At 54.8% G+C, this 21,180-nt stretch overlaps 3 protein-coding genes across 8 annotated transcripts in view; 1 reads left to right on the top strand and 2 right to left on the bottom strand.

Moving 5' to 3' along the window:
• TRIR (telomerase RNA component interacting RNase) overlaps window positions 1–19,480 on the bottom strand; it is a 48,318-nt gene extending 28,838 nt beyond the window's left edge. The window contains exon 1 of the mRNA XM_050770880.1: window positions 19,477–19,480. The gene's annotated coding sequence lies outside the window, so the exon portion shown is untranslated. The remainder of the gene's footprint in view (window positions 1–19,476) is intronic.
• RNASEH2A (ribonuclease H2 subunit A) overlaps window positions 1–21,180 on the top strand; it is a 239,428-nt gene that overhangs the window by 183,349 nt on the left and 34,899 nt on the right. The window lies entirely within an intron of this gene.
• HOOK2 (hook microtubule tethering protein 2) lies at window positions 4,254–20,255 on the bottom strand. 6 transcript variants are annotated; one of them, XM_050770225.1, is made up of 22 exons: window positions 20,116–20,255; window positions 16,602–16,687; window positions 16,459–16,531; window positions 14,794–14,844; window positions 14,580–14,712; window positions 14,412–14,479; window positions 13,986–14,048; window positions 13,203–13,283; window positions 12,965–13,125; window positions 12,735–12,875; window positions 11,376–11,577; window positions 9,506–9,616; window positions 9,309–9,396; window positions 8,889–8,958; window positions 7,630–7,767; window positions 7,448–7,541; window positions 7,217–7,251; window positions 6,193–6,275; window positions 6,008–6,111; window positions 4,916–5,026; window positions 4,776–4,847; window positions 4,254–4,678 (listed from the first exon to the last, which is right to left on the bottom strand). In XM_050770225.1, exons 4-22 carry the CDS (start codon window positions 14,827–14,829, stop codon window positions 4,529–4,531), a joined length of 1,941 nt encoding a protein of 646 aa, XP_050626182.1. In that variant the 5' UTR covers window positions 14,830–14,844; window positions 16,459–16,531; window positions 16,602–16,687; window positions 20,116–20,255; the 3' UTR covers window positions 4,254–4,528. The 6 variants fall into 6 exon arrangements, with proteins under 6 accessions (XP_050626182.1, XP_050626181.1, XP_050626180.1 ...); XM_050770224.1 differs by having other exon boundaries at window positions 7,454–7,541; window positions 20,116–20,219; XM_050770223.1 differs by having other exon boundaries at window positions 20,071–20,216.

Genomic DNA, 21,180 nt, shown 5'->3' with positions numbered 1-21,180 from the left:
CAGCTATTTTTTTGTATTTTTAGTAGCGAGGGGGTTTCACCATGTTGGCCAGGCTGGTCTTGAACTCTTGACGTCAGCTGATCCATCTGCTTCTGCCTCCCAAAGTGCTGGGATTACAGGTGTGAGCCATCAAGCCCGGCCACAGATTTCTTCTTCTTCCTTCTCCTCCTTCTCCTCTTCCTCCTCCTCCTCCACCACAACCACCATGCCCAGCTTATTCCACGTTTGGTTGTTTTTTTCTTTGAGACAGAGTCTCACTTCATTACCCAGGCTGGAGTGCAGTGGCACCATCTTGGATCAGTGCAACCTCCACCTCCCTGGTTCAAGGGAGTCTCGTGCCTCAGCCTCCCAAGTAACTGGGATTACAGGTGCACACCACCACACTTGGCTAATTTTTTCTGTCGCCCAGGCTGGAGTGCAGTGGCGCGTTATCGGCTCACTGCAAGCTCCACCTCCCGGGTTCACGCCATTCTCCCGCCTCAGCCTCCGAGTAGCTGGGACTACAGGCGCCCGCCACCACGCCCGGCTAGTTTTTTGTATTTTTAGTAGAGACGGGGTTTCATCATGTTAGCCAGGATGGTCTCGATCTCCTGACCTCGTGATCCACCCGCCTCGGCCTCCCAAAGTGCTGGGATTACAGGCTTGAGCCACCGCGCCCGGCCATCTTCCAGGTTTTATGATGGTGCCCTGCTTACTTCTTCCCAAACTCTGCTCTCTGAAATACCCACATCAGTGCCCTGGCATTACTTATTAATGAGGCAGCCACTGTCCCAGGATCATGGGTTCTTCTTCCCTCAAGCCACAGCATTCTCAGGCCCCCTGGGCTTCAGGTTTTACTAATTTAATCACACAGACTCCTGATGAGTCCTGAATATAAAAGTCCAGCCAAGGCCGTGAGCTATGATCACACCACTGCACTCCAGCCTGGGCAACACAGTGAGACCCTGTCTCAAAAAAAAAAAAAAAAAAAAAAAAAGGCCTGACATGGCGGGGCTCATGCCTGTAATCTCAGCTGGGAGGCAGAGGTAGGTGGATCATTTGAGGTCAGGAGCTCAAGACAGGCCTGGCCAACATGGTAAAAGCCCGTCTCTACTAAAAACAAAAATTAGCCAGGCGAGGTGGTGGGCACCAGTAATCTCAGCTACTCAGAGGCTGAGGCAGGAGAACCGCTTGAACCTGAGAGACAGAGGTTGCAGTGAGATTGTGCCACTGCACTCAAGCCTGGGCGACTACAGAGTGAAACCCCATCTAAAATAGAAAAGAAAGAAAAGGAAAGAAAAAGAAGAAGGAAGAAAGAAAACAGAAATTCAGCCAGGATCCCTTCTCTAACTGTAGACCCAGAAAGCCAACTGCCTCTTAGATGTCTCCTTGCAGAGATCTCACAGACGCTTCAAACATAACACACCTGAAATCCAGCTCCTAATCAGCCCCCCAATCTGCCCCACCCTGTGTGTTAGCTTTGTCCTTCCAGGTACTGAGGCCAAAAGAAGTCATGTGGATTCCTCTTCCCACCACAGGCCATCACATCAACCCAGCGGCCACACCAACCCAGCAGCAAATCTTACCAGCTTTGCCTTTATTTTTATTTTTATTTTTTATTTTTGAGACATAATTTCGCTCTTGTCACCAGGCTGTATTGCAATGGCACGACTTTTGTTCACTGAAACCTTCACCTCCCGGGTTCAAGTGATTCTCCTGCCTCAGCCTCCCAAGTAGCTTGAATTACAGGCGCCCAGTACACCCAATTAATTTTTGTATTTTTAGAGACAGGGTTTCATCATGTTGGCCAGCCAAAGTGCTGGGATCACAGGCGTGAGTCACCGTGCCCTGCCAGCTTTGCCTGTAAATCGTATCTAGAATCCAACCATTTCTCACTCCTCCAGGGCCCCCAGCCTGGCCAGAGCCTCACTATCACCCACCCACCCGGACTACCAACCTGGTCTTCCAGCTCTGGCCCTGGCCTCCTAAGCCTGTTTCTCCCAGAGTGGCCACCAGAGGGCGCCTATGAACACCAGGGCCAGGTCACATCCCTCCTTTGCTTAGACTCTTCCATGGCTCCCACCTCACTTAGAATAAAAGTTAAAGTATTCTCTGCAGCCCACAAGTCCCTGAATAATCTCCCCACCCTCATCTGCTTTCTTTCATTTTTACTTTTATATTTTTTTGAGATGGAGTCTTGCTTTGTCTCCCAGGCTGGAGTGCCAGTGGCGCCATCTTGGCTCACCGTGGCAAGCAAGCTCCGCCTCGCGGGTTCACGCCATTCTCCTGCCTCAGCCTCCCGAGTGGCTGGGACTACAGGCACCTGCCACCATGCCCGGCTAATTTTTTTGTATTTTTATTTATTATTATTATTTTTTTGAGACGTAGTTTTGCTCTTGTTGCCCAGGCTGGAGTGCAATGGTGTGATCTCGGCTCACCACAACATCTGCCTGCCAGGTTCAAGCGATTCTCATGCCTCAGCCTCCTGAGTAGCTGGGATTACAGGTGTGTGCCACCACATCCGGCTAATTTTCTGTTTTTTTTTTTAGTAGAGACGGGGTTTCTCCATGTTGGTAAGGCTGGTCTCAAACTTCTGACCTCAGGTGATCCTCCCGTCTCAGCTTCCCAAAGTGCTGGGATTACAGGCGTGAGCCACCGCGCCCGGCCGCATTTTTTTGTATTTTTAGTAGTGACAGGGTTTCACCGTTTTAGCCAGGATGGTCTCGATCTCCTGACCTCGTGATCCGCCTGCCTCGGCCTCCCAAAGTGTTGGGTGGGAGCCATCGCTCCCGGCCTTCTGCTTTCTTTTTTTGTTTGAGACGGAGTCTCGCTTTGTCGCCCAGGTTGGAGTGCAGTGGCGCGATCTCCGCTCACTGCAAGCTCCACCTCCTGGGTTCCCGCCATTCTCCTGCCTCAGCCTCCCCAGTAGCTGGGACTATAGGCGCCCGCCACCACGCCCGACTAATTTTTTGTGTTTTTTAGAGATGGGGTTTCACCGTGCTAGCCAGGATGGTCTTGATCTCCTGACCTCATGATCTACCCACCCACTGCGTCCAGCCTTCTGCTTTCTTATTCACTCCACTCCAGCCACTCTGGTCCCCTTACTGTCCCTCCAGCACATCAAGCGAGGTGTCATCTCAGGGCCTTTGTGCGAACTGTTCTGCCTGGATCTTCCCCAGATACCTTCATGGCCTCTCCCTCACCTTCTTCAGGTCTCTGCTTCCTTGGTGAGGCCCCCTTTCCGGACCTTTTTTCTTTCTTTTTTTTTTTTTTTTTTTTTTTTATAGATGGGGTCTCACTCTGTTGCCCAGGCTGCAGCGAGCTGAGAACGTTCCACAGTGGTGGCTCACTCTGGTAACTCTGGGCACCAAGGTAAGGGAGAGAAAGTGGGCCAGGGGTTTACCCCATTGCTTTTAAGAAAAGCTTAGTGGCCGGGCACGGTGGCTGACTCCTGTAACCCCAGCACTTTAGGAGGCTGAGATGGGCAGATCATCTGAGGTCAGGAGTTCAAGAACACTCTGGCCAACATGGTGAAACCCCATCTCTACTAAAAATACAAAAATTAGCCCGGTGTGGTGGCATGTGCAAGTGGTTCCAACTACTCAGGAGGCCGAGGCAAGAAAATCGCTCGAACTCGGGAGGCAGAGGTTGCAGTGAGCCAAGATCGTGCCACTGTACTCCAGCCTGGGCGACAGAGTGAGACTCCATCTCAAAAAAAAGAAAAAATAAAGCAACAACCAAAAAACAAAACCACTACACATTCACAGACACACAAATGTGATCCTTACTACACATTCACAGACACACAAAGGTGATCCTCACCTACCTCTGGATGGTGCTATTGGTCACTCACACTTAGTAAGAAGGCAAACCAAGCTTTTCTTTCTTTTCTTTTTTTTTTTTTTTTTTTTGAGATGGAGTCTTGCTCTGTTGCCCAGGCTGGAGTGCAATGGCTTGACCTCAGCTCACTGCAACCTCTGTTTCCTGGATTCAAGCAATCCTCCCACCTCAGCCTCCCGAGTAGCTGGGATTACAGGCATGTACTACCATGCCCTGCTAATTTTTCTATTTTTAGTAGAGGAGGGGTTTTGCCATGTTGGCCAGGCTGGTCTCGAACTCTTGACCGCAGGTGATCCACCCATCTAAACCTCCCAAAGTGCTGGGATTACAGGCATCAGCTACCGTACCTGGCCGCTAAGCTTTTCTTAAAAGCAATGGGCTAAACCTCTGGCCCATTTTCTCTCCCTCACCTTGGTGCCCAGAGCATAGCCAGGGCAGATTGAAAGTCTTTATTTTTCTCAAATATAAAATCAGAGTCTCCCCAGGCAGCACATGAACTCCAGAGAGAGAATCAACGATAAGAATCACATTGCTAAAAAGAACAGGCCTATACCTACCTCCCACTCTCCCTCCCCACCAATCTGGGAGAGGGAAGGGCAGAGATCATGGCCTCAAAGTTCTCGAGCAGCTGGCTGAAGCCCAATGCTGGGCGCCATGTGAGTTGGAGGAAGCCAGGGTGGGTGGAGCCCAGGCTGGCTGGATCCTGAGGTCAGTGCTTGTCAGTGGGGCGAAGGTTCAGAGATGCCAGGCGTCCCAGGGGTCCACGGCGAGCATTGGTTGCCAGCCGCTGCTGTGCCAGGAATGACTGGGCATGGGCAGGCGCCCGCTCTTCCCCAGCTCGCTGCTGCAAGGCCATGCCCTTCAGAAGGAGGTGTGGTTGGGGTCAGGTGAGCTCACAGGACCCCCTCCACCAATACTTTACCCATGAGATCTTAGAGCCCAGACCCCACACTTACCATATTATACCAGGCACTGATGAGCAGCTTTTCTTCCTGCTCCCTCTGACTTCGGCTTTTCTCAAAGTCCATCTGTCAAGAAGGCAAGTGTCAGGGGCCTAGATACGCTGGAGGCCGCGTAAAGGCATGAGGATACCCACCTCCAGGTGCCGGATGCGGACATCGCGTTCTCGGAGCTGTGTCCTTAGGGAACGGAGTTCTGGAGGTCCCCCTGCAGCTGGCCGCTGCTTGGGTTCCATGGTCTGCATGACCTACAGGTTGAGGAAGTCACAGCCAGGTGACTTTGGCCTTGAAACCCAATGGGACATACTGGGTGTGTGTATTCATTCATTCATTATAGAATGTTGCCCAGGATGGTCTTGAACTCCTGGCATCAAGCAATTCTCCTGCCTTAGCCTCCCAAAGTGTTGAGATTACAGGCATGAGCCATTGTGCCCATCAATGCAGTACTTTATTTTTATTTTTGTGATGGAGTCTGGCTCTATTGCCTAGGATGGAGTGAAGTGGCACAATCTCAGCTCACTTCAACCTTTGCCTCCCAGGTTCAAGTTATTCTCCTGCCTCAGCCTCCCAAATAGCTGGGATTACAGGCGTGTGCTACCACTCCCAGCTAATTTTTCTATTTTTAGTAGAGATGGGGTTTCGCCATGTTGGCCAGGCTGATCTCGAACTTCTGACCTCAAGGGATCAGCTGCCTCAGCCTCCCAAAGTGCTGGGATTACAGGCGTGAGCCACTGCGCCTGGCTGTGCAGTACTTTTTTTTTTTCAGATGGACTCTCACCCTGTCGCCTAGGCTGGAGTACAATGGCACAATCTTAGCTAACTGCAACCTCCACCTCCCAGGTTCAAACGATTCTCCTGCCTCAGCCTCCTGAGTAGCTGGGATTACAGGTGCCCACCACCATGCCCAGCTAATTTTTGTATTTTTAGTGAAGAAGGGGTTTCACCATGTTGACCAGGCTGGTTGTGAACTCCTGACCTCGTGTTCTGCCTGCCTTGGCCTCCCAAAGTGTTGGAATTACAGGTGTGAGCCACGGCGCCCGGCCAGCTGTGCAGTACTTTAATGTGACAATCAGTAGCAGTGGGGAATCATTGCAGAAGTCTGTCACATGGTGGGGTATGACAGGTGTGAACTGGGGCACAGATGTGCAAGCAGGAGGTTTGGCTCAATAGGAGGCACAAAAAGGCGGGAGCCAGGGCAGGCAACTTGTGGGAACACCCAGTGTCCTCACCATGCGGGCCTTGTCCACGTAGCGGCGGTATCGCTCCTCCATGGCCCGCAAGTCCGCGTCCTTCTTCTGCAGGTTATGCTGCAGCTCCTCGATCCGTCGGGCTGCTGGTGGAAGAGGTGGCCCATCAGCTTCATGCTGCTGGGCTCTGGGATCTCCCCACCCCCTGGTCACCAGGTCCCACTTACTGCTGCTGTCAGTGGGTGGCTCCAGCTCCTCAATGTACTCCCGCTTCCTCTGCAACTCCAGATCTGCCTCATGAAGCTTCTGCCTGTGGGCAGGGATGAGCAGCACTGGGCTGACCTCCGAGCTGGCTTCTGTTTCGTCCCAGTGGTAGCCACAGACCTCCCCGCCAGCCAGAAATGCCCCTACATGGCCGGGCGCGGTGGCTCAAGCCTGTAATCCCAGCACTTTGGGAGGCCGAGACGGGCGGATCACGAGGTCAGGAGATCGAGACCATCCTGGCTAACACGGTGAAACCCCATCTCTACTAAAAAATACAAAAAACTAGCCGGGCGCGGTGGCGGGCGCCTGTAGTCCCAACTACTTGGGAGGCTGAGGCAGGAGAATGGCGTGAACCCAGGAGGCGGAGCTTGCAGTGAGCTGAGATCCGGCCACTGCACTCCAGCCTGGGCGGCAGAGCGAGACTCCGTCTCAAAAAAAAAAAAAAAAAAAAAAAAAAAAAAAAAAAAAAGAAATGCCCCTACATGGCCACAGAGCCCTCTCTGCCTGCCCCTCATGCCTGGGGGCTGTGTGCCCTGGTCCCACCATCTCCTCAGCCATCAGTCACAACCCTTCGCACCCTTAGCAGGTATCCTGTGGAACAGCCCCCTGCTGTCCACTTCGCCCATCCCAAAGCTCCCAAGTTGGTCCAGCCACCATCGTCCCTTGCTAGCTTCTTCTACTCTCAACCACTCCATCTAGCAACCAGGCATCTTTCTAGAATACAAATCTCTTCAATAGCAGACAGGTAAAAGAAAAGAAAGAAGGCCAGGCGCAGTGGCTCATGCCTGTAATCCCAGTACTTTGGGAGGCCAAAGCGGGTGAATCATCTGGGGTCAGGATTCCAAGACCAGCCTGGCCAACATGGTGAAACCCCGTCTCTACTAAAAATATAAAAAATTAACCAGGCATGGTGGCACACGCCTAAGAAACTCCCCACTACTGTCAAATCCATGCCCCCACCAAGAGTGCCCTCTTTCTGCGACTTACAAATGTTCCTCCAGCTTTCTTTTCAGCAAGACGGACTGGGGGAGAGAAGAGGCAAGGTGAGTGGGGGGTCCAGAGAGGACCTAATTCCTCCTTCCCAGGGTGAGGGTAGGGGGTGCCACCCTGGGCCCATGGTACTTACAATGGCCTGTATGGGGCATCGGGCAGCATGGGAGAGAGAGGAGGGTTACTTCGGGGCATGAGGGAGGGCCAGGCAGGGAGGTGGTGGGTGACACTCACGTCTTCAGTCTTGCCCCCCTGCTCCTGCAGGGCTTTCTGAAGGTCCTCCACCTGGGCCCACAGCTCAGATAGCTGCTGCTGGTTCAGCCTGCAAGGGTGGGGGGCCGCTTAGTGCCTTCGCCCACTTTCGGCCCGCTCTGTCCCTGCTCTGCGCAGGTAGGTCCCCAGGCGCTCACCGGTGCTGCGTCTCCAACCCGTGGCGTGCGCGGTTCGCCTCCTCCAGGTGGCGCTGCAGCTCCTCCTGCCGCTCGCGGTCGGCCGCCTCCTGCCGGCACAGCCGCTTGTTCTCCAGCTGAAGCCGCAGGAGCGTCTCCCTGCAGACCCCGGAGGAGAAAGCAGGGCCAGGGTCGGGTCACCCCGCAGGCTCGCTGGGGCTCAGGGCGGGTGGAGCTAGGGGCGGGACAGAGCCCTGGGGAAGAGCTCAGCCAGACCATGGGGTTGGAACACCGAGGACCTAACTAGGGTTAAAGTGGACGGAGCCCTAAGCTGGGGTAGGGGGTGGAGCTAGGCAGGGGCGGAGCTACAAGAGTGGATTCGAACAGCTGGGATGCGGCTGCTGGAAAGCCGGAAGCAGAAATGGGAAGAATTAGGATGGGAGAGTTTTTTGGGTTTTTTTTGTTTGGTTAGTTTTGGTTTTTTTGTTTGTTTGAGATGGAGTTTCGCTCTGTCGCCTAGGCTGGAATACAGTGGCGCGATCTCGACTCACTGCAACCTCCGCCTCCCAGGTTCAAGCGATTCTCCTGCCTCAACCTCCCGAGTAGCTGGGACTATAGGCGCATGCCAACACGCCCGGCTATATTTTTTTGTATTTTTAGTAGAGACGAGGTTTCACCGTGTTAGCCAGGATAGTCTCGATCTCCTGACCTTGTGATCCGCCCGCCTCGGCCTCCCAAAGTGCTGGGATTACAGGCGTGAGTCACTGCGCCCGGCCGTTTTGGGGGTTTTAAAATCACTTTTATTTTGTAGAGAGGGCCACTATGTTGCCCAAGCTGCTCTCGAACTTCTGGGCTCAAGTGATCCTGCAGCTCCGGCCTTCCAAAGTGCTGGGATTTAGAGGTGTGATCCACCATGCCTGGCCTGGGAGAGTTAATGCCAGCAGGGCACAGGGGACTGAAACTCACAGAGGCTACACTGACAGGGGTGGACCCTGGGGGAAAGGATCAAAGTCGGCGGGGCTAGGGCATAGGATTTTTGTGCGGGAAGTGGAGCCAGGTGTTGGACATAATGTGTGTACTAAGGATAGACCCTGGAGAGGCAAAGTCATCTGGTAGGGCTGAAAGGAGCCAAATCAGCAGTAAGTGGGCCTAGGAGCCCGGCTAGGACCCGGAGCTGAGACCAAGCAACCGGTGCTAGTAGGTGGGAGGGCGGGGGTGGGGCTGAGGGCGGGCCTTGGCAGGCCTGGGTGGAGCCAGAGTTTTGAGTGACCCCAGGATACCTGAGCTCCGCAGGCAGGATCTCCGCGGCTAAGTTATCCATGGGTGGGGAGGTGGGATCCAATGAGGGGTCTGAAGAATGCAAGAAAAGTCTTCAGGTCTCTTCGCATTCCCTGTCCCCGCCCCTAGGGTCTTCTTCCCAAAGATCATCTTTTGGGGCTCAAGTTCAGCCAACAGCCTGGCTTGACACAAGCTCCACCCCCAGCTTGATAGAGAACCAGGAGGGTTGGCCTGGCTTTTTAGCCTTTGCTCCACCCTGAGACCCTGAGCCTCTCTCTTCAATATGACCATGTCACATCTTTCTGGTCACCTCCAGCCTGGCCTAGCTCTCTCCCCAGCCTAGACATGCACTGGGACACAACCTGTTCTGCCCAAACAGTACACCAGGACAGGTAAGGCCCCAGCATGGGGCTTCATCTCACCGGCCTGGGTCAATCCCCGCGGCTGCAGCTGGGCGCAGCGCAGCTCCTCATTGGCCTCCCGCAAGGAGTCCCGCTCCGCCAACAGCCGCTGCAGGGACAGGGTACAAGATACCACACGGGTCAGGCTCGGCTCCCTGGGAAATAGGCTACCCCAGAATTGGCAGGGTGGGGCTTGGGCAGTGGGACCTCAGCCTCACCTCCTTCTCCTTTGTCACCGACTCATACTTTTCCTCCAGGTTGCGGTATTCAAATAGCCATTTCTCGGCCTTCATGGCCTCCTCCTGCCGCTGGCCCTGCAGTTCCTGCACCTGAACACAGAGAGGGGAAGAATAAGGACTGCAGGGGTGGAAGCAGGGGCAGGGGCTGAGTACAGATGGTTCCCAATCCAGGATGGTTTGACTTATGATTTTTTTGACTTTACTATGGTGCTTTCAGCTGTGTATGTTTTTTGCTTGGCTTTTTAAGAGACAGGGTCTCGCTCTGTTGCCCTGGCTGGTCTCAAACTCCTGGCCTCAAGCGATCCTCCCACTTCAGCCTCCCAAAGCACTGGGATTACAGGTGTGAGCCATTGCACCCAGCCAACTGTGAATGTTAATAGTAAGAAGCCATATAACCATTCTGTTTTTCAATTTCAGTGAAGTAGTCTTCAATAAATTGCATGATATAGTCAATGCTTTATTATAAAATAGGCTTTATGGTAGATGATTTTGCCAAACTAGGCTAAGGAAAGCATGATTAAGGTAGGCTAGACTAAGCTGTGATGTTCGATAGGTAAGGTATGTTCAATGGATTTTCTTTCTTATTTCTTAAAAAATTTTTTTTAAATTATTTTTTAAAAACAGATGGGATCGGCCGGGCGAGGTGGCTCACGCCTGTAATCCCAGCACTTTGGGAGGCCGAGGCGGGCGGATCATTTGAGGTCAGGAGTTCGAGACCAGTCTGACCAACATGATGAAACCCCGTCTCTACTAAAAATACAAAAAAAAATCAGCCGGGCCTGGTGGTGCATGCCTGTAATCCCAGCTACTCGGGAGACTGAGGCAGGGGAATCGCTTGAACCTGGGAGGAGGAGGTTGTAGTGAACCGAGATCGTGCCATTGTACTCCACACTGGGTGACAGAGCGACACTGTCCCCCGCAAAAAAAAAAAAAAAAAAAAACCAGATGGGATCTCACTATGTTGACCAGACTGTTCTTGAAATGCTGGCCTCAAGTGATCTCCTATCTCAGCCTCCCAAAGTGCTGGGATTATAGGCATGAGTCACCACGCCCAGCCCTCTTTTTCTTTTTTTTCTTTTTAAATACATTTTTATTTTTTTCTTTTGAGACAGAGTCTTCCTCTCTCAACCAGGCTGGAGTGCAGTGATGCGATCTTGGCCTACTGCAACTTAACCTCCCAGGTTCAAGCGATTCTGGTGCCTCAGCTTCCTGGGTAGCTGGAATTACAGGCGCACGCCACCATGCCCGGCTAATTTTTGTATTTTTAGTATTTTAGGGTTTCGCTATGTTGGCCAGGATGGTCTCAAACTCCTGCCTCAAGTGATGTGGGGTTACAGAAGGCGTTATGGGGTGCCCGCCTTGGCCTCCCAAAGCACTGGGATTACAGGCGCGAGTCACCGCACCCAGTCTTTTTCTTTTGTTTGAGGCAGGATCTCGCCTTGTCACTCAGGCTGGAATGCAGTGATGCAGCCACAGCTCACTACAACCTCAAAATCCCAGCCTCAAGTGATCCGGTTCAGTCTCCGAAAGCGCTGGGATACTAGGCCTGGCCTTTAAACGCATTTTAGGATATTTTCAATTTACCACAAGTTTTGTTACATGGGTAGGTAGCCCCAAGTAAATCAAGCAGCAAGGTGAAGGGGCGGGCATCAAAGAATTTAGAGGAGCGGTACTTAAGGGAAGGGCTGGGCTTACTAACCCAGACAGAGGAACAGCCTGGGTGGAGGGAAGAGGCCTGGAAGGCGTGGCCTAAGTGCAAGTAAGGCAGGGACTCAGGGGAGGGCGGGCCAACAGTAAGGGACACGCTGCCAGGGGCGGGGCCCCGGCCCTAACCCCGACCCTGCCGCACCTGCCGCCGCTGCGCCTCCAGCTGGGCGCGCAGGGAGCCAGCTCGGCGCAGCTCATCCTCCAGCTGCCGCGTGCGCTCGGCGTGGCCAGCATTGCGTTCCTCCAGCTGCCGCACCTGCCGCCGCAGCTCCCTCAGCTCTCCCAAGCGGCGCTGGCAACTGTTCAGCGTGGCCTCCAGCTGCCCAGCACGCTCCGAGGACTGCCTAGGGGAGTGGAGAGGGAGGGAGGAGGGCTGAGAGCTCTGATCAGGGTTCAGCTGGGATGCGGAGTGGCCCTTGGAGCAGAGGAGGGTGTTGTTCAGCCTGAGGCTTTTGGGTTCAAGGTGAAGGGGTCATGAAAGTCGAGGGTCAAGGGTCAACCCGGGCCTGGTGCTGTTGAGAGTCATTACAGCAATAGTTAGCTCAGGGTTATAATCAGGGATCCTCTGGGGTGGAATTGTGGGGACACAGAGGGTTGTGGGGTTATAGGGGGAGTGATGGGGGGCCTAGAGAGGTCTGAGCATCTGCCAAGGACACCTTGGGGTCATTGGGGGAGCTATGGGACAAGAGCACTGTGGGGTCCTTAGAAGTGCAATGGGGGCCGGGCGCGGTGGCTCACGCCTGTAATCCCAGCACTCTGGGAGGCCGAGGCGGGCGGATCACAAGGTCAGAAGATCGAGACCATCCTGGCTAACAGGGCGAAACCCTGTCTCTACTAAAAATACAAAAAAGCCAGGCATGGTGGCGTGTGCCTGTGGTCCTAGCTACTCGGGAGGCTGAGGCAGGAGAATGGCGTGAACCCGGAAGGCGGAGCTTGCAGTGAGCCGAGATCGCGCCACTGCACTCCAGCCTGGGCGACACAGCGAGACTCCGTCTCAAAAAATAAAAAATAAAAAATAAAAAAAGAAGTGCAATGGGGGGGTGCACTAGTACTTTTGCATTACAGAGGTGCTATAGGGGCCCAGTGGAGCCCTTTGTGGTTACAGAAGGCACAGTAGAGTCAAAAGGGGTTGCAAAGTCCTAGAAGGTACCATGGGATCCAGGAGCATTATGAAGTCCAAAATGTGCAGTGGGATCTGCAGACCATTGTGGGGGAGGTTCTGGTGTTTTGTGGGGCCAAAGGGATGCTATGGGGTCTTGGAAGCATACTGTGGAATAAGAGGGGGCAGTGTGGGGTCCAGGGGTTATGGTGGAGTTCAGGATAGCGCAATGTGGCCTTGGGCGTTCTGTAGGGCTCAGGGTGGCACCGTGGAGTCCAGGGGGCATATTGGGGGTTCACTGGGCATATAGAAATTACAGAGTTGCATGGCATCAGAGGGGAACTCTGGCAACAAGTTTACCCCCAGCCCCCTGTGATGGGGACCCAGGAACCCACCACTCACCGCAGCTCATCCATCTCATCCTTCAGGGCCTGTGCCTCCTGGGCCAGGCTGGTCAGCGCCTGGTTCCGGTGCTGCAGCTCCGCAACCTCCCGCTCCAGCTCAGCACAGCGCAGGCGCTCATCCTCTCTGCCACTCTCCAACCTGGGGGTGGTGGTGGGGAAAGGGCACATGAGGGAGCTGCCCTCCCCCCGTCCCCTGGCTTGCCTGGCCCAGTCCCCAGATGACCGCACCTGAAGTTCTCCTCCTGCAACTGCTCCAGCTGGGATTGCAGCAGCAGCAGCTTCTTGGCAGTGAGACCTGGGGTACCCTCGCCTTCAGGCCGGCCCACCCGCTCCCGCAGCGCTGCATTCTCTTGTGCCAGGCTCTGCTTCTCCTCTGACAGGAGCATCAGCTGCGGGCAGGGTAGGAAGATGAGCTGGGGCTTGGAGAGGGGCTATTCAAATGTCCCTGCCCCACCTCGGGCCCTACCTGCCGCTCCAGGTCCAGACAGCGCTGCTGTAACTCATCCCCCTCCTCAGCCTCCTCACTTAGGAAATAGTACCTGCGGGACTGCGGAGATGAGGGGGAAGAGGAACTCAGGAATTCAGGAGAAGGACGAGGGGAGGGAGGCTGAGATCTCTAGAGGCCAGTGGAGGGGAACAAGAAACCCTCAGGATTGAAAAGAGGGCTGGTGCCGGGTGCGGTGGCTCACGCCTGTAATCCCAGCACTTTGGGAGGCTGAGGCGGGTGGGTCACCTGAGATCAGGAGTTCCAGACCAGCCTGGCCAACGTGGTGAACCCCGTCTCTACTAAAAATACAAAAATTAGCCGGGTGTGGTGGTGCGCACCAGTAGTGCTGGCTGCTCGGGAGGCTGAGGCAGGAGAATCGCTTGAACCCTGGAGGCGGGGGTTGCAGTGAGCCGAGATTGCGCCACTGCACTCCAGCCTGGGTGACAGAGTGAGACTCCATCTCAAAAAAAAAGAAAAAGAAAAAGCAAAGAAAACAGGGCTGGGGTTGGAGACTGAAGGAAGAGCGACTCCAGAACACTGGAGACCTGGCACAGGAAGTGACTAGCACCCTGGGAGATGGGCGTGGCTTACAGGCTTAAGGACAAGCCCCTCCCCCTTAGGGAGCCCTGAGCATCTGTAATGGGGTCTGGAACTTTAACAAGGTTCAGTCCCAAGGTTAATCACAGCAAACTTATTCCCAACCCCGGGCCTTTGGATTTGCTGATCCCTGTGCCCAGAACACCTTTCCCCCAAATCTCTTACCTGGCTATCAAAGTTGCCATATGTCTCTGGTGACAGGGAGTCAGGAGTGTCTTTGGTCATGAGCTGGGGAGTGGGAAGGGGCATTGTAATGAACTGGATATCTGAGGGCAGCCTTCAAAGCATCTACTATCCCAACTGAGAACCTCTCCATCTTCCCGTCGTCAAGGCCAGTTCTGCCCAATAACCCCAGCCCAGAGGTTGCCCTCCTGCCTCCAGCACAGAGGGAAGCCAGATCCCTTGAGCCTGCTATATTGCGACTTAGAGCTGGGAGGAGCTGGCAGACACATGAGACGGAGATGTCTGGCCAGCTGAGTTCCAGGCAGAGTCCAGAGCTTACCAGGGCAGGGCCTGTGCCCAGTTGCCTCTGCCCTAGCGATGTCCCCTCTGCTGACATTTTTCAATTGCACCCTGAGTGCCCCTACCCACCTCCTGGATGGCTTCCATCACCACATGCTGAACCGATTCTTCCAGCGTCATGATTCTCTGGATGTGCTCTGGGGATCAAGGTGGGGGAGGCTGAGACCCAGGGGTGAGGTGGGGAGGAAGGAGGATTTCCTCAGGCCAGCCCCTGGGGACCTCCTAAGCTCCCCATACCCTGCTTTTTCTCGCAACTGATGGCACAGCCCAGCACCAGCTGAAGCAGCTTGCCGAGCTCTGCTGGGTCTGAGAACTCTCCAATGAGGCTCACATCTGGGAGGTGCTCTTCTGACACAGGATGCGCCAGGACCTGGGGAGAAGGGGGTGTCAGGGGCTCATGGGTCCACCCTTCTCCCAACTCAACCCCCTGAATCCCTTTACAGTTACTCACATCCTGGGAGTACTCTACCAGGCTCCGTAAGACCATCTTCAGATTGCTGACCTAGGGAGAAACAAGGAGCTGTGGACAAGTTCAGAGGTCCCCGACTCTAAATCTGTACATCCCATCCTTTCTCCACCTCACTTCTCCTTTCCTGCTCATCTCATCCTATTCTGTCTGCATGTGCCTTCCTCTAGGGGTGACCTCTTTGGCTGTCTGCCCCTTTTGTCTACCTGACCATCTTTGTTTCGTTTTTATTTATTTTTTGCTTTAGTTTTTTGAGACAGGGTCTCGCTGTCACCCAGGCTGGAGTGTAGTAGTGCAATCTTGGCTCACTGCAGCCTCGACCTCCTGGGGTCAAGCAATCCTCCTATCTCTGCCTCCCTAGTAGCTGGGACTACAGGCATATGCCACCACACCTGACTACTTTTTATTTGTAGAGAGGAGGTTTTGCTATGTAGCCCAGGCTGCTCTCAAGCTCCTGAGCTCAAGCAATCCTCCCATCTCAGCCTCCAAAAGTGCTGGGAATACAGACATGAGCCACAGTGCCCGGCCTGCCTGACCGTCTTTCTTCATATGTCTCCAGAACCCAGTCACTTCTCACCACCTGCCCCACCATCCTTTAGCCCTGCCCATCCATCCTCACCTCTCACCTGGATTAATGCACCAGCTGCCTCTCCTCTTCCGCTTTTGCTGCCTACATTTTATTTCTTTCCATGCAGCCCGGGGGAGCTTTATAAAGCCTAAGCCAGGGTGCATCTTTGCTCTACTAAAACCCTGCCTTGAGTTTCCACAGCACTTAAAAATAGAATTCACACCCTCATCATGGCCTGCCAGGCCCCTGATGACCTCATCTCCTACAAATCTTGCCCTCTTGCTCTGTTCTGCCCTCTTTGCCATTCCTCCATCACACCAAGTTTATCCCCAACTCAGGGCCTTTGCATCTGCTATTCGCTGTGCCTGGAACACCATTCCCCCAAGTCTCACTTGGAGATTAACCCATCTGATGTAATCACCCACCCATGCCCTCATTGCTCTTTCTCAAAGCACTGCTTTTTTCTTGTCTTCATAGAACTATTGGCATCAAAAGTTTTTTTTCTTTTTCTTTCTTTCTTTTTTATTTCTTCTTGAGACAGAGTCTCGCTCTGTTGCCCAGGCTGGAGTGCAATGGCTCGATCTTGGCTCACTGCAACCTCTACCTCCCAGGTTCAAGTGATTCTCATGTCTCAGCCTCCCAAGTAACTGGGATAACAGGTGCGCACCACCACAGCCAGCTAACTTTTGTATTTTTAGTAGAGACAGGGTTTCACCATGCTGGGCAGGCTGGTCTCAAACTCTTGGCCCCAAGTGATCCACCCACTTTAGCCTCTCAAAGTGTTGGGATTACAGGCATGAGCCACTGTGCCCAGCCTGGAAGTTAATTTTTATGGTTGTGTTTTATGTGTTGCTTGTCACTAGAATGATGGCTGTGTGGGACAGGTTTTTGTCTGTGTTATTCCTTGCTGAATGCCCAGGCCTGGCGCAGGGTGAGTACTCAATAGATGAATGGATGAACAAATGGTTGATCATCAGACATCTGTCCCTCTTTCTGCCCATCACCCAGGACATGTGCCTAGCTGGTCCGTCCCTGGTCATCTCTTCACCAGTCTGTCCTCTAATCAGGAGTCCAATTGTCACCTTCAGCTTCCAATTGGGACCTGGATCTTCTGAGATGCCCTGGAGCCATGCCTCGTTGAACCAGGAGGGGTCTCTGGGGGCGAGAAGGTGGGATGAGAAGACTGGGGGACACTTTTGGGATCCTCCCCCTCAGCTCCACTCACATCTGGTTCAGCACATAGGCTATGGCAAGGCCGCTGCTCAGGTCCTGAGGGCTGGCACAGGAAGACGGAACATGGAACGTCTGTAACTGAGGGGTCAGGGAAAAGACAATGGAGAGAGTTAGGGCCTGGGAGAGCGGGACCACTCCCCTTTTGCAGACTTTGCCAGTCAGCGAACCTCATATGGTGGGGCGGGCGCTGCTCCGCCACAGCAGCTCTGCAAGGGAGTGGCTTCTGCTCACCTGAGCCCAGAGGGGGCGTGGCCTCACTTCACCTCTGCCCAACAAACCCTGCGCGTCCAGGCCAGGGCGGTATCACGAGTCACCTGGGCCCCACAGGCACCACGTGACCAGGCCAATTCACCTGCGCCCTCGCCCCACGTGAACCAGCCACAGAGGGGCGGGGCCTCACCTGTCCTTTCTACTCAGACTTGCCACGTGACGGGGGCGGGTGCTCGGGCCAGAGTCCAACGGTCCAGCAAGCCGACGACCCCTGCACCTCCCCGCCCCAGTACCAAGGGACTGACCGCACCAGGACCAGGGATCCCGGGCAAGAGGAGTGGGCGCTCACCTTCCCCTAGCCCCGCCCCACGACCTACCCAGGTGAGCAGAGACCCGCATAGCTCGGCCTTGTCCACGCTCATGGCTCCTGATAGGATTCAATCCAAGCCACGGAGCCCCAGCGCCGCGGCCGCCTCCGGGTCCGCCACCAGCGAGCGCCCGCAGCCCCGACCTCCCGCTCGGCCTAGAGCGCCGCCCCGCCCCGCCCCCTAGGCGCAGGCCCCGCCCCGCCCCCAAGCCCAGGCTCCACCTCGGTAACGTAATCTCCTCCCCACGCCCGCTCTTGCCTCTAGCCCCGCCATCTTGGATCCGGGCAGCGTTCGGGCGCCCACCCTGCCGCTAGGGGTCAGCCTGGCACAGCCTTGTGCATCCGAGGGTGGTCCCACCTTCCCTCCTCCCCCTGGTCCTTTTTGGGGTGGGAGGTCCTCAAGATCCTTTTGAGACGAGGTGCTCCACCCTGTTACGCAAGCGCATTCACATATTTTCTCTGCAACTTAAATAAATTAATGCGTCTAACCACTTTATGATCGGAGCCTTTGTGCTGGGCGGGGCGAGCCCTGGCATTTTCTATGGACTCGGAGAGGGGATGCTAAAGGGGTTTTCCGGCCGGACGCCGTGGCTCTCGACTGTAATCCCAGTACTTTGGGAGGCCTAGGAGAGATAATTAGTTTGGCCAGAAGTTCGAGACCAGCCTCTCTTCAAAACATTTAAAAATTAGCCAGGTAGCGGTGGTTCACGCCCGTAATCCCAGCACTTTGGGAGGCAGAGGCGGGCGGATCACGAGGTCAGGAGTTCGAGACCAGCCTGGCCAACGTGGTGAAACACCCGTCTCTATTAAAAATACCAAAAATTGGCCGGGCGCGGTGGCTCAAGCCTATAATCCCAGCACTTTGGGAGGCCGAGACGGGCGGATCACAAGGTCAGGAGATCGAGACCATCCTGGCTAACACGGTGAAACCCCGTCTCTACTAAAAAATAAAAAAAAAAACTAGCCGGGCGAGGTGGCGGGCGCCTGTAGTCCCAGCTACTCGGGAGGCTGAGGCAGGAGAATGGTGGGAACCCGGGAGGCGGAGCTTGCAGTGAGCTGAGATCCGGCCACAGCACTCCAGCCTGGGTGACAGAGCAAGACTCCGTCTCAAAAAAAAAAAAAAAAAAAATACCAAAATTTGACTGGGCGTGGTGGCGCACGCCTGTAATCTCAGCTACTCCGGAGGCTGAGGCAGGAGAATCGCTTGAACCCAGGAGGCGGATGTTGCAGTCAGCCAAGATCGTGCCACTGCACTCCAGTGGGGCAACAGTGCAAGACTCCTTCTCAAAAAAAAAAAAAAAAAAAATTACCCAGGCATGTTGGCGTGTTTCTGTCGTCCTAGCTCTACAAAGGTTGAGGTGGGAGGATGGCTTGAGCCCAGGAGGTCGAGACTGCTGTGAGCCGTGATAGAGCCACTGCACTCCAGTCTGGGTGACAGAGCAAGACCCTGTCTCAAAAAAATAAATAAAAAAAAAAAGATAAAAGTTTAAAAATAGGACCAGGCGCGGTGGCTCACGCCTGTAATCCCAGCACTTTAGGAGGCCGAGGCGGGCAGATCACGAGGTCAGGAGATCCAGACCATCCTGGCTAACACGGTGAAACCCCGTCTCTACTAAAAATACAAAAAATTAGCCAGGCGTGGTGACACCTGTAGTCCCAGCTACTCGGGAGGCTGAGGCAGGAGAAGAGCTTGAACCCGGGGGGCGGAGCTTGCAGTGAGCCGAGATCGCGCCACTGCACTCCAGCCTGGGTGACAGAGCGAGACTTCGTCTCAAAAAAAAAAAAAAAAAAAAAAAAAAGGCCTGGCGCGATGGTTCACATCTGTAATCCCAGCACTTTGGGAGGTCGAGGAGGGAGGACTGCTTGAATCCAGGAGTTTGAGAATAGCCCTGGCAACACAGCGAGACTCCATCTCTACAAAAATAAAATAAAAAATAAATGTAGCTGGGCGTGGTGGCATGCGCCTATTCCCAGCTACTCCAGAGGCTGGGGTGGGAGGATCGCTTGAGCCCGGGAGGTCAACGCTGCAGTGAGCCGTGGTCGCGCCACTGCACTCCAGCCTGGACGTCAGGAGGGGAGACTCTGTCTCAATAAATAAATAAATGAAGGGATCCTCCCCGCATTATTGACGCCAGGAGTAGATAAGGGGACACGGGTATGGTCCTAGGTCGAGGAAAGGTCAGCTAGACACATATCCTGGCTGATGGACAGGCACCCTTGCCCAGCCTGGATCCGTCTTCCACGATATTCCCCCCACGCCTTCCCCTCCCCAGATGCGCGCTCGGCATCCCCCCGCACCTCAGAACCCAGGATTTGGCTGAAGCTGCCGCGACGCCCGCGCCCACCAGGGGGCGCGGAGACCGCAGAACTAGGCCTAGGGGGAAGACTGCCCGCCGTGAGACCCCCGCTGGGGCGGTGGAGGGGGCTCAATGGAAAGTGATGGCAATTATAGTTAACAATAAAATTGCAGTCACCATGTATGGAGTGCTTACTGTATGCAGTCCCTGCGCTAAGCGATTTAAATACGTAGACTACTAGATGGCAAGTGCTGTTTTAAATCCTTGTTTTGCCGGCGAGAAAACAGAGGTTCCGAGTGGACCCGGTTTTGAGGGGAAGGGTGAAGCCCAGGCTCGCGCCCTATGACCCCAGGGTCCCTGGGCAACCCCTCCCCCATAGGCGGGAGGCGTAATGTGCACTAATTAGAGGTTATTAGCTGTACCCGGAGGGAGGGGCGGGCTCTGCATTGGGGGCGGGCCCAGATGGGAGGGGAGGGGCGCTGCTCCCATCCACCCAGAAGATCCTGGCGCCAGCTACCTTGCCCCGGAGCAGGGTGGGCAAAGTGACAGCTGCTCCCCGCGCGCATCGCACGAACGCAGTCACTCACCCCCAGACACCCGATTACAGCCTACTCATGCGCAGCCGTACGCACCCGGGGACCTTGGATGCTCGTCCACGTCCCCACAACCTCCTCCCGCGTGGTTTTCCAGACTCCAGCCCCTGGGAGCGGGTGGAGAGGATAGTGGGGGATGGGGACAAGGGCCGGCAGCGCTGGCTTCCGGACTGGGCTGTCTTCCGGCGGTCGTGGGAACAGCTGCTGTTGGCTCCCCCACCTCGCATTCACCAGAGGCGAGGGTGCTGCCAATACAGGGAAACAGGGCCACCCCGTTCCCAGGTAGCAGTTGGAGGTGAGCCAGGAACCACAGCTGTTACAAGCATGGGTGACTGGACATGCTGAGATCACCACATTAGGGCGGGGGTCGCAGGGATTTTGATGTTCAGGAGAAATCTGGAAATCCAAATATTTAGGGAAATTGACTTAAATTGTCCTAATGTTGGCGTGATGTTGTGGGCGTCCCAGATGTTCCGGGAGCCAGGAGTCCCCAGACTTACGGAAAAGTCTGGGTGTGCTCAATTTGGGGGAGGAGCACAACCCTCCATTTTGGGGCGGCAGGGAGTCCCACATTTGGGGAAAAGCAGTGAGCTTCTATGTCAGCAGGGAAGAGAGCAGCAATCTCTGTTTTGAAACACAGGGACCCTGCTGTGCAGAGATCCAGGCACCTTTAGTTCAGCAAGAGGGGCTGAAAACCTTCCATATTTTGGAAGAAGGATCCAAACCCGTTTTAGGTAAAGAGAGCCCCCAACGTTTTAGGGGATGGTCTGAAGGCCGCCATTTGTAGGGACACAGAACCCTGGTGTGCAGGTCTGGGCCAGCAGCCCCCAGCTGGATTGGGAAGCCCACCCCCTCCTACTGGTTTCCAGGAACAGCTGGGCCCAGCCTGGGTTGTACTGCTGGGAAGTGGCTGACTCAACCCCTCCCTGTGGCCACAGCTGGACCCCGGCCTGCCCCCTCCAGCCTTCACATCTGGGCAGGGACCCAGTCTTCATCAGGGCTGAGAAGGGGACCCTCAGTCCCACAACTGGAGAACAGTGCCCCTCTGGCACTCCCCTGGCTGACCACAGCCACTGGGTGGACTCTATGCATCATTACCATGGA

Source organism: Macaca thibetana, chromosome 19 (genome assembly GCF_024542745.1).
Source record: "Macaca thibetana thibetana isolate TM-01 chromosome 19, ASM2454274v1, whole genome shotgun sequence".
NCBI classification, from domain to species: Eukaryota; Metazoa; Chordata; class Mammalia; order Primates; family Cercopithecidae; genus Macaca; species Macaca thibetana.
The sequence above is the reverse complement of the archived record's forward strand: the minus strand, read 5'-3'. Positions and strand labels throughout refer to the sequence as shown.